The sequence below is a fragment of the Electrona antarctica genome (assembly GCF_951216825.1).
Source record: "Electrona antarctica genome assembly, chromosome: 13".
Classification (NCBI taxonomy): domain Eukaryota; kingdom Metazoa; phylum Chordata; class Actinopteri; order Myctophiformes; family Myctophidae; genus Electrona; species Electrona antarctica.
The window spans coordinates 8,450,863-8,463,676 of NC_136794.1; the positions used below are offsets into that span (position 1 = coordinate 8,450,863).

Consider the following 12,814-nt stretch of genomic DNA (forward strand, 5'->3'; position numbering starts at 1 on the left):
CTCCCTTTCTCCCTGATTTGTGCACTTGTACGCTCAAACGCAGGTGCATTCAGCAGTTAATTAATCAGCTTCATTGATTAACCAATAGATCAATGGACACATGTTATTTTAGGGTACACATCCTATCACACCAATCTCGTATACAGGTGTTTAAATGTAGCCAAATAAAAGCATGACGAGAAATGTTTATTATGTTTGATGATGTTGTAGACCAATTTATGAAATTACATTTTCCACTGTGTGTGTGTGTGTGTGTGTGTGTGTGTGTGTGTGTGTGTGTGTGTGTGTGTGTGTGTGTGTGTGTGTGTGTGTGTGTGTGTGTGTGTGTGTGTGTGTGTGTGTGTGTGTGTGTGTGTGTGTGTGTGTGTGTGTGAGACAGACAGACAGACAGACAGACAGACAGACAGACAGGGGGTTAGAGATGGAGACAGAGGGCGTTGGATGTGGGTGGAGAAAGGGGAGGGGTCTGTGACCGGGAGGCGGAATAATATGTAAAAGAAAAAAGAGGGGGGGGAGAAGAAAAAAAAAAGAAATAAAAAAACTCTAAACAAGTTTTCAAAGCACGAGGACTCAGCAGTAGGACTAGACGGGAGCTAATATAAATGTGCTGCCGCTCGCGCGAGGGTATCAGGGGCTAAGAAAATATCGCTCCCTCCTGTCACTGACCTCCAACCACTTCAAAGAGACAAGGCAGCAGCAGCGGCGGCGGCAGGCGGCGGGCTCACAGCCCATGGTGCTGCAGAGCAGCAGCTATAGGCAGCAGCGGCCATGGCCACTCTGGAGCCGGGCTGCCACTGTCGGGGTGCCAGCAGTGGCCGAAACAACAACAACAACAGCATACTCTACAACATTTTGAAGAGTGACAGCGGGATTGCGGCTGCCGAGGAACACCAACATCAACAACACACACTGCACCACCTCACGCACAGCAGCAGCAGCAGGACCTCGTCCTCCGCCGGCGCGCCCACCAACACCACCACCACCTCCACCCACCATACCTCCACCTCTTCGCGGCTCCAGCTCAGGCAGCATGGCGGCGGGGCGTGCTCCTGCGGCTCCACGCGGCGCCGCGGCACGCTCCGCTCGCCGCAGACGACGTGCAAAGCCGCCTCCGCCGTGCTGGTGAAGACGCTGCGCTTCGTCAAGAACGTGCCGTGCTTCCGCGAGCTGCCCGACGACGACCAGCTGGCGCTCGTGCGGAGCGAGTGGGCGCCGCTGCTCGTGCTGGGTCTCGCGCAGGACCGCGTGGACTTCGAGACCACGGAGACGGCGGAGCCCAGCATGCTGCAGCGCATCCTCCTCACCGGCGTGCCGCAGGCGGACCGGCGGCGGCAGCAGGACGTCGAGCCGCCGCCGGCCGAGCAGAGCGGCGGCAGGGCGGCGGCCGGAGTGTCCGTCCTGGACATCCAGGCTATCAAGGCGTTCCTGAAGAAGTGCTGGACGCTGGACATCAGCACCAAGGAGTATGCGTACCTGAAAGGAGCCGTGCTGTTCAACCCAGGTATATATGAAACAATGTTCTCCATCACATCACTACTTAGTCACAGCACAGGTGGCAAAGAGTTGAAAAGGTTTTTTTCCTTTCATACTACTGCCAGATAGCTATAATAGCATTTAATATAGGCCTACCTTTATATTAGCTATTTCAAAATAACGCCAAATCTGATTTCTGAGCCAAGTTTTGTCTCCTGATGAGGTGCGTCTGAAGCCTGTCCTGGACGGCCGTCTCCGGACGTAAGAAAAAAATCCATATAACAATCAACATAGTTGATAGTAACATATAGTATTAGTAACATACCACAGAACATAGTAAATTATCCCCCCCCCCCAATTAAGACGCATTAATTCCATTAAATGACATACCAATTATTGAGAATAGGGAAATGTTAGCCTAAGATTTAGACTCTCGTAGATGTATATATATCGATTCTGACATCGTTAAATACATCTACGAGAGTCTAAATCTTAGGCTAGGGAAATGTGCTCATTGCATAGGCTATCTATTCTAGCCTGCTGCCTACACTTGACCAGAAGTTGGGGGGGGGGGGGGTATAGGCTAAAAGAAGTGAAGAAGTATTAAGTCTCGTTTAGTGGCAGTTCCATCTGTTTTTATTTCGGTCTGCTACACGTAACACAATGTTTAATCAATCGGCAGCCTAAATATGCAGCTCCTTTTCTCCCCACTCTGTATTCTCCGTTCCTCTCCTCCTTTACCCCCTCCTCCTCTTGCGCTGCTATCAGATCTAGAGGGTCTTCGCTGTCTCCATTACATCCAGTCGCTGCGTCGGGAGGCGCACAAGGCGCTCAACGAGCACGTGAAGCTCATCCACCGTGAAGACAGCACGCGATTCGCCAAGCTGCTGATAGCGCTGTCCATGCTGCGGGCCATCAGCGCGCCGGTGGTGGCCCAGCTGTTCTTCAAGCCTGTCATAGGGAGCGTCAACATGGAGGAGGCGCTGCTGGAGATGTTCTATGGGAAGTAGGAGTTCTCCACCACAAGGACAGAGAGATAGAGGTTCTCCACCACAAGGACAGAGAGAGAGAGAGAGAGCGGAGGACTTTGGCAGATTCACCTGCTAACTAACATGCATCATTTGCCTCATGATAATAGTACCACCAACCAAGTGTTCATGTTGGTCAGGAGAAGATATGATGGAGGGGACAGACTGAATTGATTTATCTGCTGTTTACAGTAGCGCTTCAAGGACTATGAAATGGTATAACACAGGCGTGTTTGTGTGTGAGCGAGTGTGTGTGTGTGTGTGTGCGTGTGTGCGCGTGTGTGTGTGTGTGCGCGGCGTCAGGGCTGCCAACAAACATTGGACTGTGAGAATCCAGGAGATTCTTTTGTGGGACTCCCCAAGTCTGCCCCCTCCCCTCCCTGAAACCTTTTAACAGAGTAGATGTATTTTCCAGCCTTCTGGATGAATTTTGGGAGTTTGATACTTTTATCAGGCTTGCTTTACTAGCATTGGAAAATGATGGGTACAGTTTCATGTCATTAAAGCACAAAACAGAAATCTACAGAAATAGATTTGATGACTGAAACAATGTAAGACTCATCTTTATTTAACATCTCTGTATGATTGCATGCACTGCCCAGACCCTCCAAGTGGAGTCTGGGCATCCCCCCAGAAACCTTTTAAATATAATAGATGTAAGTTCCCATGTGTTCTGGTGAAATTTGGGACTTTGATACCAAATCCAGGAGAAATGACAATGGAGGAGTCTCCTGCATGATCCAGGGGTGTTGGCAGCCTGTGTGTGTGTGTGCGTGTGTGTGTGTGTGTGTGTGTGTGTGTGTGTGTGTGTGTGTGTGTGTGTGTGTGTGTGTTGGTGAGAGTTTTATTACTCTTTAAGGGCCAGATAGTATGATGTGGCAGAGGAAAATGTATCATGAATAGCTGCTGGACTTCATAACTTATTGCTTTTTATATGAACTATTTTTCTATAATAAAATATTCTCTGGATGATTTTCTGTTATGCTTGTGCTAATTAGCCAATGATGTGACCATAAACACTCACTCTTTCCATTCGGGGGAGATTATCAAGGTCCTGGAATAAAATATGTTATAATATAGATACAAACTATAGATCTGCTTTAACTCATACTGGGCGGGAACCCCTTTAGGTGTTTTAAGCACCCCTGAGCCACCGCCGCCCCTAAATGGTGTTGGAGAAAGGTCCTGAAATATTGTGTGCATTGGTGTGGCATGCTGCAGGTTTAGCTGAAGCCACTTTATTCACAATTATGAAAATGTGGTGCAAATCTTTGAATATAAATTCTTTCAGAGCGGACGTTTTTAACTCCTATCATAGCTTCTGGGGGGGTCCATGGAACAACACATTTTCGGATGGGGGTCGGAGGCCAATTACATATAACTTTTGGGGTCCTTGACATGAAATATTAAGCACCACTGATAAAACTGTCAGGATTTAGAAGACATTTGTAGAATCGTTCCCAGGTCTAAATGGGTTAAAAGTGCATGTGCGCTGCCATGAAAAACTGGGTCATATTATGCATTAAAACCAACTCAAAGTATAGTGTAACCATAGACATATATCTATGAGTGTAACACCCAGGAATCGAACCTGGGTCACCCGCATGGAGAGCCAACATTAACCACTAAGCCGGTGGTTCTCAACCAGTGGTCCAGGGACCAGTGAGTGGTCCCTGGGGTGTTCCAGGTGGTCCCCAGCTAAATGGAGAGTTTGTAACCAAATTGGACCCTTATTAGACCTGTATGGGTCAATTTGGTTTCATTTTACGCTCAGTCTCAAGAGTTAAATTATTGTTAAACATCTGCATTACTTAATTTACAAGAACACTACACAATTAGAGAATGTAGAATACTTGTTATTTTGACCGACATTTGCCTGTTATCTCTCCTATGGTACCAACATCAATACAGCATGGAACTGGGAACAAAATCTTATCCGACAACAAAATATTTTTTTTTAAGTTTGAGGTCTGAGAGGCTATAAATCCCATTAAATGGTGGTCCATGGTCCAATGAATTAATGGGCCTTGATGTGAAAAGGGTTGAAAACCACTGCCTAAGCCAAAGAGATATTAGACTTTTTAGGCCATCAGGCTGAGGTTGTGAGTCACTCTGCTACAGTAGCTTATGCAACTTTTGTTGTGATTTTGATGACGCAAAGTACAGATTCATATATATTACATAAGCATTATGGCAACGACGTACTCCAGTCCGACTCATCATTGTTTGGCTTTGAAGGACTGGATGATTCAAAGAGCACAAGTGGAGCTTGCTTGATGCTGGCTAAATAGCGGTGACATACCATGTCAGACCACAAGAGGGCAACATTATACCACACCTTACTAGAACAATAGCGCGCACGCGCGCACACACACACACACACACACACACACACACACACACACACACACACACACACACACACACACACACACACACACACACACACACACACACACACACACACACACACACACACACACACACACACACACACAAAAGAAAATTACCCGTTGAGTTGCCTCAGGGAATGTTCTACTTGCTCCCCCAAAATCTGGTCATTATGGTCCGGATTTTCCACAATGCCCCTGGCAAAAATCTACAGGATGGAGGATTTACTGTAAAAAAGAAAACGACATCCGATACCGCAGAGACACAAAGTGAAGCCTCTTTTCACACTTCACTGCAGAGACACAACGTTTAGGGCATTTTCCTATAATGTGACCTCAGTCAAGAGAAGAGACTATACTATTATAGTAGTCCGGCAGCCCACAGGCTTCTTTTGTTTAAAGTGGGAAATTTGGTAAATAGTCTTTTTTATTGGACTAAATTATTGTCTATATACATACATTCATGAATGTATGTGTCAATAGTGACCGGCTGTCACTATTGGGCAATTTTTTTATAGGGGTTTCTTGTGACCCTACCATCCTATGCCAGGCAAAATTGTCAAAAATGTCAAACTTTCCTTTAAGTAGCATGTGACATGTCATGATTCTGAATCCATTCCAAGCATTAGTTTTGCACAAAAAACACTCCTTGGGACTAAAAACGGCAATTGCAAATGTGATGAGGCCAGCACAAATGTGATGAGGTCAGCACATTTTGGGCAAGTGGCTATGGCTGTTTTTAGCCCAAGGAGTGTATTTTGTGCAAAACTAATGCTTGGAATGGATTCAGAATCATGAAAAACCCCTAGTTTGACATGAGTGTGAGTGTGTGTGTGTGTGTGTGTGTGTGTGTGTGTGTGTGTGTGTGTGTGTGTGTACATTTTTGACATCTTTGCCTCCCATAAGAAACCCCTATACAAAATGCCCAATAATGACAGCCAGTCAGCAAGTGGATTCATGAATGTATGGATATAGTCAGATAGATATTTTAGCAATAAAGAAATACTATATACCAAATTTCCAACCCCGGCTGCCGGACTATAGAGGTACAATAGTACACACAATTAAGTTGACTTTATTCACTCAATAACATCATGATAAAGAGTTATTCAAGACAAATCACTGAATTCCCATGTCTGAGCTCGGCAAGCCTGCAACAATATTTAGTCATGTTTGTAGGCCAGATGGCGTGTACCTGTGCTAGATACCTGTGGCCTTGTTTTAGCCTGTTCCGACAAACTTGCCTGGCCAGGCAGTCTGACTTTCATTGTTGCTGTTGTTTATATCATACCCAAGGAAGAGCAAGAAAGAAACAATGAGAGAGAGAGAGAGAGAGAGAGAGAGAGAGAGAGAGAGAGAGAGAGAGAGAGAGAGAGAGAGAGAGAATACATATGCTTTAGTTAATCTCTTACAGATCTTGTAAATAGAAAAAATCCTATTGACCAGATTCTTCCTTGGTGAAATAGTTTTATTTTCTGGCCAAAAAGTGCATTTTATATACATGTGATGTAGTGGAGTACGTCCACTAGGGAAAGTAGGCTTTCAACTCCACAAAACCATCTTTGTATTGTGAGTAGTGTTCTTTTATTTTTGCACTGTGCAGATAGTTGAAAGTCCCATAGCGTTAAAGAGACGTCCTTCTAACACTATGGACCAGAGAGTCTCAGAGGTGCCACGAATGCCATTGTCAGTGGCGTGCACAGATAGACACTAGGGGGTGCTAGAGCACCCCCTGCCCTTTTGGCAATGTGCCCTTTTGAAAAAAAGAAGAAACGTTTTTTTTTTCTTTCTTTTTTTTCCTTTTTTTCAAAAATAGCAGACCTACAAGCTCGTAGCGCGCCACTCGGTGGCGCGCTATGAGCTTGTAGATCTGCTATTTTTCAATAGCTAAAGCATAACATAATGCTAACACCAAAAGGGGTTCCCGCCCAAAATGGATTAAGGCAACCGGCCGGTTCCACGCGCTGCACAAGGTGCCCTTTTTTAACTTGAGCACCTGCCCCTCTAAATGTCTGTGCACGCCACTGCTGCCATGCCCCCTCAATTTGGCCTTATACGTTATAACCTTCAAAAATGACATGTCCTGCATGCCTCTTTCCTGTTAGTATGGTCACCTATATGTCTTTTGTCTACAATATAGAAAAGATAAGATATGTGATAGATGCTATAATATTCGCTATATATATTCCAGTAGTAGCTGTTGTGGCTCTTTTGTTGGTTCTAAGTTGACTTACTTGACTTATTCCTGTAGGCTCCTAGGTGGAGCATAGGGCCACAATCACACCCCGCCATCGGACTCTGTCGTCTTTGCCTCACTGTCTCCACTGATCTTCTCCAGGTCTGTTTTGGCCTCCCCACTTTTATTTTGCCCTGTGGATTCTAGTCCAGTGCTTGCCTAGGGATGTTGTCAGTATAGGTTTTCGGAGGGTATGTCCAATCCACCCCCACTTTCTCTTCTTCACATCCTGGCTGATGGAGTTTTGGTTTGTCTTTCTCCAACAGGCTGGCATTTGATATTCTATCGGGCCACCTGATGCGTCTCAGGCATCTGTTGGTTCTAAACATTTCTACAAAGCCAACAAACCCACTGATGCACCTGGAGCCTTGGATGTACGCAGAATAAAGGAATCAATGTCCACAGGTTCAATGTCATTTTGGTTTGCATTTACTTCGATTAAAGTGCAGTGACATTACATTACAAACAGCTCCTTCTGGCATTGTCTCTTCTGTGTTGTCTGTCTGGTAAAAAGCGTTTGTCCACCAGGTGCATGCTGCTCCCCAATCACCCAGGCCTACTTATGCTCTCCATCAAGCAATTATGCCTGGGGATGCGTGCCCCTGGTGTCCAAACAATATTTCAATCAACTAATAACCAACCAATGCCCAAATAATAACTACAACAATTGTAATAATAATACTAATAAATATAGCTGCAAGCAGCGATAAAGCGGGACCAAGATAGACAACGGAAAACAGAAAACAACAACCTTGCGGTCCAAGGGCAAGAGCTCTACTGACTGAGCTACACGGAGACAATCAGTTACTCCATTGTTAACAGGAAAATCATTCAGTGTTAGTTCAGCATAAGTACTCAAACTTTTAGAAATTAGCAGATGTACATGCTCATCCCGGTACAGTACAGTACAGTACAGTACAGTACAGTACAGTACAGTACAGTACGGTACGGTACGGTACAGTACAGTATGGTACAGTACGGTATTACACCATTGCACTTATTACATTATTACACTATTACACTATTGCACTTATTGCACTTATTACACTATTACACTATTGCACTTATTACACTTATTACACTAATTACACTATTACACTACTATTACACGATTACACTACTATTACACTATTACACTTATTACACTATTACACTACTATTACACAATTACACTAAATACACTAATTACACTATTACAAAATTAGACTTAATACACTATTACACTATTACACTATTACACTTATTACACTATTACACTATTACACTACTATTACACTATTACACTATTACACTACTATTACACTATTACACTATTACACTAAATAGCACCTAGCTTTGGTAGTGTATCCTGCCGCAGTGCCGCGGCGCGGCAGCACTATGGTGTTCTATGCGGCGCAGTGATACTGAACCCAAAGAAAATAGTACCATGTGACAGGGGTCAAAGTTGAACGAAGGTTGGTCTATAATGGTAGATCCACACGTCCCAAACTCTTCTCCCTTCTGGCTCCAAAACTATGGAATGCACTTCCCATCACAGTCAGAACTGCAGCCTCACTCCCAATCTTCCGCCGTAGTCTGAAAACCTCTTCAGACTCCACCATGGCCCGTAGCACTTGCCCTAGCCTAGCCCTTTAGATAGCACATTATGTAGACTTAGATTTTGATGCTGAGTGCTAAGCAGGGAGGCATTGGGTCCCATTTTTACAGTCTTTGGTATGACCCGGGCAGGGATCAAACTCTGCCTCCCAGTCTCAGGGCAGACACTCTAACCACAAGGCCACTGTCTGGTGTGGGCCTCATGGCTCGGCAAGGCTTAGGCCTATAGACACCTTAACAGACGACGTCACACTGATAAGCAACAGCATGCGCGCGCATACCGGCAGCACAAGAACCCTGCCTCTCATAAGATGCAATGGAAAAGTTCTAACTGCACTCACGTGTAAAAAAAAATGCACCATCAAACTTTCAGATCCTGTTTTTCTCCCAGTGTGGAGGAAGAATGATTAAGATTTTGATTGTGATCTCTCGCCCTTGAAATATACAAACCTTGGTTTCTGTTGTGTTTGAACAATAATAGCAATTCAAATCAGTTGTCCTCAAAACCACACCTCCAGCCGCTGTCATAAGTACGGGAGGTGCGCTCATGATCACGGCAGCAGAGCCTATTTGTGCACGGCTGCACAAATGATTACATGAAACAAGGTGCGGTTCCATTAAGCCTTTGCGAAAAAAGGAAGCGTATGTTCATTAAGTCGAAAAAAGAAAAGCGAATTGTCGGTGTTTCCATTAAACTGATAAAATGCGCATATGCAATAAGTTCATGAAATGTGCAGTAGGTTGCACTGTTTTGCCAGTAAAGTGAGGCTCATGTAAAGTAGTCCTAATCGATGTTCACACCATTGATTTGATGCGCTGTATGTATGCTGTATGCTGTATGTATCTCAGTTTAACGGACGGGACCCCATATACTGCGCTGTAATCTGATCCCTGGTCAGCGGCTGACCGACCGTCTGCTGCTTTCACAGTATTGACGACACCTACAGTCAAAGAACGTACAAAGAACGATTTGTTGTGTAATGCTTGTCTTAATATATTCGGGGCACATGTAGCCTATATGTCACGGGACTCGATTGGAGCATACTGGTCGTTTATACTGTAAATTGATTGATTGCAGCTGCAAACAGTTGTGAATAACTTGTTTCATCAGCTATATAGCCTATAGCCTACACGTTTAGGTTCACTCCACTGCACCGTTCACTCCACTGCCTCCCCATCGTTGTTTTATTTTATTTCCCAACTGTTCAAAAGCGATATAATGCGAGTTCAATGCTTTCTAATTAAAAACATTTTCCGCAAGTGTTTCCATACACTATTTGCGCATTTCCCTTTTTTCGAAAACGCCTAAATCCGCAACCTCCAAGCGAAAAAGTTTTTTTGCGAAAAATGGAGACTTATTCGCATGTTGATGTGTTTCCATCCAGGAGATTTTGCGCAAGAGCCTTAATGCGCAAAGAAACGGCTTTATGGAAACGCACCTACAGTCACCTGTGCGCCCAGTCCCAATGTTTGTAAACAAATAATTGGTCTATACTACTTAATATAAGTTGCTATAGTGAAACACCACAATAGGGGTGCTGTGGATGAAAAGATTATGTAGGGGTGCAAGGTTAATGAGTAAGTTAATGTTTGTCCTAATGATGACAAACATGACACAATACTTTCCCATGTGTCACTGTAATGACTCTACTGAGAGCACCTTTAACTTTTCAGCATTTTCGCAACTTTCACACGTTTTAAACACCCTGTCCCCTACAAAGAATAAGTCAAGTCATAGTGGATTATATGAATAAAGGTTAAACATGGTAAAATGGTTAAACAGAATAGCTGTCCACCAAGGTGGAGACATGGTGAAGTTATTTTGTTAACTTAAGCTACTTAATGAATGGTTTGAAGATGTCAAATATGTCAAATATCATGTTTAAAGTAGGCCTATTCATTGCATTTTTTAAGTGATGTTATGTTATTCTGCTGAAGCAAAGTCAGCCCAACAATTCTCTGTTGAATCAACCTCCCTGCTATTGAACCATTGAGACTCAATGCTGATTTTGACCTCATTAGTTACAGGCAGCCTTGTCTGTCATGAAATATGTATCCCCCAACTCTCTGCAAATGAGAAAAACCCACTATCAACGTCAACGTGGTATGGATGGTAGATCGACCTGAATTTCCACCCCATCCCCCTGTAGCCTAGGTACTGGGCTGGCTGTCACTCAGCAATGAGTGTGACTGTGTCTGAGCCAGTGGTGGAAAGTAACTAAGTACTTTTACTTAAGTACTGTACTTAGTACAATTTTGAGGTATTTGTACTTTAATTGCGTATTTCCAATTTCCAGTACTTTTACTTCTACTTCACTAGGCCTCACTCAGACCTTTACAACAGATTGCTGTATGCTTGTTGTATACAAAGGGTGTGACACAGCTTGCCCCAATGCATTTCCAATGGGAGTCACATGGTCTGACACAACACTTGTGTTGTATGAGGGGGAGGGGCGCAGTCGAAACACAGCCGAAAGCCATCCAACAGCTTGTAGTCCAAAATGTAGTCCTCAAACCATGTGACTTCCATTAGAAATGCATTGGGTCGGCCATGACACTCACAGCATTCATACAACAAGCATGCAGCAATGCTGCAAAGGTCTGAGTGAGGCCTGAGGCCTACGAGCCAAAATTCCACTACAATTATTTGAAAACTTTAGTCACTACTTTGGCGATTTAAATTTTGATTAGAAAACATACATTAACCACTTCAACCCTATACATTTCGGCCATTTGAAAATAGCTGGTCTACAAGCTCACAATGCGACGCATTGTGAGCTTGTAGATCGGCTATTTTCAAAAGATTTTGTACAGTTTGAACTTGTGAAATGGGACATTCTGCAACATGAGTACTTTTAGTACTTTTTGATGCCGATACTTTTGTACTTTTACTCAAGTACATTTTCAATTCCGTACTTTTACTTGTAACAAAGTAGTACAGTATTGGTACTTTTACTTAAGTAAAACAATTGAGTACTTTTTCCACCACTGGTACTCTGAGCATAAATGGCATTGGTTTCAGTATCCACTGAGTCTTCAGTCCAAAAGACATAATCAGAATCTAATGTCACTGAACAACAAAGATGGGATTCAGGGAAAGGTAGGTTAGGTATAGGTGAACTGCAGGTAGGGCAGAGAAACAGCAGATGATGGGATATTATCATATATTCATATTCTCATCATCATATGAACTGAGTTGATAGCAGATGAACACAATGAATCTTCACTCACACACGCCTCCTGGTGGTCTGACTAGGCATAGCATTGGACATAGGGCGATACAAAATAATTGTCAAGGGCGGGCGTGCGCGCTGCTGCCGCACACTGTCACTGTCACAATCACACACACACACACACACACACACACACACACACACACACACACACACACACACACACACACACACACACACACACACACACACACACACACACACACACACACACACACACACTAGTAGCGAGCACGACACTATGAAGATATGCTTATTTCTGTCTCCATCTCCCTCTGCTGCGCTCCATCTCGATGGGGCCCATTTTCTCTCCAATTAAGCCCTTAATTGCTCTGGATAATAAAGAGTCTATTAATCCTGTGTCTGCTAATAAAACCCCAGCTGTCAGGCAGGAGGCTGCCAACACGCAACAGTCACCAGTTCTATTTAGTATACTGACACCGCGGTGTGCAATCACTGCAATGTGCGCATGCCTCTATCAGCATCTTTATTGCACAAACCGCTGTTTAAAGGCACATTGAAGCTCCATATTATGGTTTATGGTTTGACTTTAGCTACTCTTTTATGGATACGGTTATTGCAGCTCCGTTTATTTCCATAGCTTCTAATTTAATTGCACGGTCTTGAGTTGAAGATGCCATGTGCAATTATAATGTGCGTCTGGGTGGGCGACGCAGCGCTCTGTTGCTTTTGACAAACTTCTTGAATCCATTTTCAAGCCTCTCTTTGTTCATTTCCCTCTTCATACCTCTCGTTTTATCTCAGACTCTGCACATGGCGTACACTGGAGAAAAAAAGCTGTTTCATTTCTGCCTGTGCACTGTACAGTCAATGTCATAGCCTATCTCCATCAAAGTT

The 12,814-nt window shown here is 44.0% G+C and overlaps 1 protein-coding gene across 1 annotated transcript; it reads left to right on the top strand.

Annotated features, from left to right (window-relative positions):
• Window positions 1-541: 541 nt before the first annotated feature.
• nr0b1 (nuclear receptor subfamily 0, group B, member 1) lies at window positions 542-3,473 on the top strand. Its single transcript, XM_079518240.1, has 2 exons — window positions 542-1,501; window positions 2,242-3,473. Exons 1-2 carry the CDS (start codon window positions 769-771, stop codon window positions 2,481-2,483), a joined length of 975 nt encoding a protein of 324 aa, XP_079374366.1. The 5' UTR covers window positions 542-768; the 3' UTR covers window positions 2,484-3,473.
• The last annotated feature ends 9,341 nt before the right edge of the window (window positions 3,474-12,814 follow it).

Bases quoted from the DNA above. Each gene is read 5' to 3' on its own strand.
- nr0b1 (XM_079518240.1), top strand. From the start codon at position 769: ATGGCCACTCTGGAGCCGGGCTGCCACTGTCGGGGTGCCAGCAGTGGC. The intron at 1,502-2,241 runs GTATATATGAAA...CGCTGCTATCAG, and splicing joins AGCCGTGCTGTTCAACCCAG to ATCTAGAGGGTCTTCGCTGT.